The sequence below is a fragment of the Balaenoptera ricei genome, chromosome 3, assembly GCF_028023285.1.
Source record: "Balaenoptera ricei isolate mBalRic1 chromosome 3, mBalRic1.hap2, whole genome shotgun sequence".
NCBI lineage: Eukaryota > Metazoa > Chordata > Mammalia > Artiodactyla > Balaenopteridae > Balaenoptera > Balaenoptera ricei.
Window position 1 is genome coordinate 7,794,956 of NC_082641.1, and position 4,915 is coordinate 7,799,870.

General features: G+C 40.9%; 1 protein-coding gene across 1 annotated transcript; it reads right to left on the bottom strand.

Moving 5' to 3' along the window:
* Positions 1-3,780: 3,780 nt before the first annotated feature.
* Positions 3,781-4,677, bottom strand: TAS2R1 (taste 2 receptor member 1). Its single transcript, XM_059919214.1, is given in 1 exon segment — positions 3,781-4,677. A coding segment is annotated over 1 exon segment (897 nt).
* Positions 4,678-4,915: the final 238 nt, after the last annotated feature.

Genomic DNA, 4,915 nt, shown 5'->3' on the forward strand with positions numbered 1-4,915 from the left:
TTCCAATCCTTTTCCACCTGCTTATCTTCAGAAGAAGCTGAAGTTTCCCCAGTGGTTCTGGAATCTAGGTCATTCAGAGCATGCTTACCAAGTGCTGAGCCCAGTCTAGCTATGGGGCCTTAGATACTCCTAAATTCAAATTCTACCTGGTTAACACACAGTGCGTGCTTATATTATATGACTTACACAAATCTATAGAGGAGGAGATTTTAGTTACTAGAAACTAAAGATTTCACTTAAGAACATGCATTCCAACCTCAAAAATTGAAATAGTCACAATGTGTGTTTTTGCTCAGGAATGTTGAGGTTGAAATAAAATGGATCTTCAGTCATCATTTTAAAAACAGACATGTTTTCAGAGATTTAAGTAGATATTTTATTCAAATTTATGTCATATTGCTCATCTTGTGGAGAAACATTTAAAACAGAAACAAATAGAGCACCAAAAAGAAAAAAGGAAACCCACACTTCATTGATTTGAATGTTTTGAATTACAGGCTAAAATCACCAACCTGACCCCCAACCAGAATGATTAAGTAGATCCAGATGTCACAGATATGATGCCAAATGTTTAAATCACATCTTAAACACAATCATTATTTCGTCCTGCAAAGGTATGGAGTGATGCATCGGATGGTCTAATGTATCAAGGAGAGAGAGAGGGGGAGATGCTAGCTTTACATAGGAAGACAATGAAACAAAAGCCCACGAGCTATCTGAATTTTTGTTGACTCTCCCCAAAAGCTTGATGTTTTCAGCTCATGGTGACCGATTTTCTCAGTCCCTACCCTTTTCCCAGCATAAAGTTTTCAGATGACAGTCTACAATGATTAGGTGGCAAAAGAATAATTCTTTCAAAAAGAATATACCACTGACATTAAGTTTGTGTTAATACAATCTCTAATGTGATTCCAAACTCATACCCTAGCAAGACCCTCTTTAAAACAGGTGAGTGTCCCTGCCCCTGTCATTTGGATTGTTCTCCAATATGAGCACCATCTGTCTGCAACATCTGTTATCTCACTGATTGCCAAAGTTGATTTGCATGATCTGGCTGGTTTCTTTCTTTCTTGGATATTTCTGACTACCTATCCCTCCTCTCACCCAAAGAGATGTAGGTCTACATGCCCAAAAGTTGTGGAAATCAGATTTCCCAAGCCTAAAATTAGAATACTTATAGTTTGACAAGAACGACTGTATTTAAGCATATGGGACATAATATTTAAACTGTCTGAAGTCTCTAGAATGGGTGGTCCCTAACCTAAAGAAGACAAGTAAACATTAAATGCTTATGTCTTCCTCCCATTTTTGGTCCAGATTATTCTAACTTCAAGCCATTACTACATTTGAATGAGAGACTGAGAATTTAAAAGGCATTCTTAATCTGTGAGAGTTTTAAAATTGTTGTGTTTATTTCCTGAGTCAAACTGTTGCAGCATTTATATTTTGAGAAATCTGTTGCTATAAGCACACAGATTTAACCTTCTTGGTTGGAGTCACAATCTTATGGTCACTGAAACCTCGGAGAATCCCTGGACCTTGGGCACTGAAGGGGTCAACATCAGAATGGCGAATGGGACGCAAAGTGGCAACATTTGTCTTCTGGTTTGGGGGTGTCTGACCTCTCTCTGAAATGGAATGGAATGCTATTGCTGGCCCCCTTTTCAGTGAGAGCCTGCCTCTTTGCGCATCTCCTTTGCTACTGACTGAGCAGGGAGGCCACAGGAAGGAGGGGAAGGGTGGACAACGCCTCATCCTGCAATCAGCACTCCTCTGGCTGGACCCATGTGCATGTGATCCCACAGCCAAGTCTCCTGGGCAACTGTGCCCCACTCCATCTCAAAAAATTCAGGGACGGGGTGGAGGACAATGCCGTACCACGATAGAGGCTAACCCCATGCTAAATGAGCGGGACAAAAACAATTTGTCAAGGTTAGGGAGTCCACATAAGGGTGGCTCCAGAGACACAGAGACCCAGTTAGTTTTGTTTCAACGATGGAGCAATGAGTGTCCCACACACTACCCATCAACGTGATAGCTAGGCGACGTTTCTGGAAGAAATATATTTCTAGGAAGGTAGACTGCAAAAGTGTTTCTAGAAGAGTTTGCTTTAGCATGCATTATCTTTTTTATAACTATGGTAACTTTTAAGTATACAAACAATCATACCTTCATGTTCATCTTATTAACCAGCATTATTAAAGCAGGAGTTGCATGAAATTGAATGAGAATTTGGCATCTGAGTAAAAAAGTCACATGAGAATGGTATATTTACAAGTTTTCCCCTGAATATTTGAAATCTCTTCTGCTCTCCTTTTCTCCACCTGCAGGTATACACACCATGATTCAAGGATAAGGCATCTGAACTTGAGATGTACAGAAAATAAAAGTGATCCCTCACTGTCCCCTCCAAAGGAAGGGGCAATCATCACCTCCATTACACAACTGCTCTTCCCAGAGTTGACCACCTGACTGCACAGTTAGCTATAAACCTCCCACCTATTGGGACGTGGGAAAACAAAATAGCGGGAAGACCAAGGCTGTTATTTTGCTCCTTCCTCTGTGGGAAGAGGAAGAATAACCTCAGAGCTTTCCCACACCCAGGAAGATGAATACTTCCCTGGATCTTCTGAAGCAAAGACCTCAGTTTAGTACAACCACGCCTGTGTGTCTTAGGCTTATAAACCAATATTTGAATCCACATTATTGGTGATCGGCAAATCCAAACCTAAACACATTTTCTATCATCATGTGTGAACTTTAAGCTATAGCCAAAATGAGGAATGTCTTTTGCTTCACTGGGAGCAGAAACGTTCTGAAGTTGTTTTAGAAATATACATATATATCTTAGCTAGCATCCAACATCATTGTCAAATAGAAAATGCATTTGTGACTTCAAGCAGATGGAGATACCCCCAGCCCACCCACCTACTGATGTTGCTTCATTGGGAAGACATGCAATGTGGTAGGAGTTCCAAATTGCCACCATCAGTTGAAAGGGTCCCAAAGCTGAGAACACAAGTGCAAAGTGAAATATATTTGCAAGCTATTGTCTGTCGGTGTGTCTAATTAAGGGAATGGAAAAAAAGAGTTCAGCTCTTGATTTTTCTTCCTCTTCCATCTGTCTGCCTTTTTATCAGTTGATGGGACACGTCACCACGGCATCTAGGATCTTGGCACCATGGAGCAGGTGAGCCTACTTACAAGGACAGAGAAAGTCAGACTGTCCTCAGCTTCCTCTCTGATCTGATGAGGAAAAATGGTTCTATTGTCTGTGACTCTAACAAACAGTGCAGAAATAATATCCAGGTAAACAAGAAATGAGCAATCAGCGCTTCCAGCCAGGCTAAATCATCTAAGACCAGGCATCAGACACACAGGGTCCCCACGACATTCGTGCATCCTTCTGCCATCACAAGTTCAAACCTGTGCTTCCCTTTTTCTTTAAACTTTTTATTTTGAGATAATTGTAGATTCACATGCAGTTGTAAGAAATAATACAGAAGGATCCCTGTAACACTTACCCAGTCTTCAACAGTTAGGTAACATCTGGCAAGGGTACTGACATTGATGTAATCCAGCAACATGCATTATGCTTTGAAAATCAGTGTAACCCTTTGAAAAAGGAGAGAATCCATAAAAATGTCTCAGGTTGGACAAATAATCTTTAGATGATGTTTTGTATATTTATGAACAGACTTCTTCGTTTGGTTAAGGAGGCATGGCAGGCACTGTTAACTCACTGAACTGCCAGTTCTTTGATTGGATCAAAGTTCTCTCTCACTGACAGCACTTTCCGTAAAGGAGCAATTTCTTTGCATCTTGTTTCATTTTAGGATTTCCTAAAATTAAGGTAATAGAGTGTCCAGAGTGGTATGAACCAACCCCCAAGATGCAGAACAGAAATATGAAGCTTCTAAAGTTGAAAATTTGAGAATAGAGCAAAGCAGCTGTCATGGAGTGGCAGAGATAGAAGACCAGAAAGGACAGGATGGAGAGAAGAGGGCTGATGTGCACGCATGTGCGAGGGTTCCTGGGGCCTGTTGCTGTGTTTCTCATCTGTCAGATGTGTCTCCCCAGGGAAAATATCAAGAGCAGAGAAGAAATAAGGAAGATAAGTAATGGCAATGAGAACTCAGCAAAAAGAAAGGCAAACTGTAAAGCAGGTATTTCTTTGATTTGAGTGGTTGCATTTGGGGAGAAAAGGTCCAGGAAGTGTTCTTTGGAAAATATCCATCTGTGTTTGCTGTGGAAAACAGCCGTACTAGATGCATATAGCAGGGACTCAAGTATCAGCCAAGGAACCAACCTGGATATCCTCATCTTCAACCAGAAGAGTGGGTGAGCAATGGTGGCAATCTTGGCACAGTAGAGAAGGCTGAGCCATGTGGCAAACCAAAGTCCCGATTCATTTATAAATGTGAGAATTACGAACTTCTCAGCAAGCTGAGGGAATTCAATCAAGGAAAGGACAGCCAGGTTAATGTAGAAGATGGCTAGCTGCAGACAAATCCTGGAAATCGCCAGGCAGGAAAGAAGGAGATCCAATGGAATCATCTTTCGCTGCTTGATCAAGTGAGTGCCATTCACAACCACAATGATACCATTTACTAAAACCCCAACGAGAAATTGTATCACTGCCAAACAGAGGTGGCTGGTGAGGTGAGACTCCAGCATTTTGAGAAGAAAAAATCATTTACTGTAAAAAGTGATATAGTTATAGATTTTTGGGACAGTTTGGATTGTTCAAGTTTTCTATTTTTCTTCAACTAGATTAGAATGCCTTTGGAGGACATGACTCTTAACAATAAAGGCAATGAGGTAGCAATGTGGTGGACATTTGTTTGTATCACTGTTTTCTCAATTTAGTTCCGAGGCAGCAAAATAAGAAAGAGACTCTAGCAACAATTTGCTT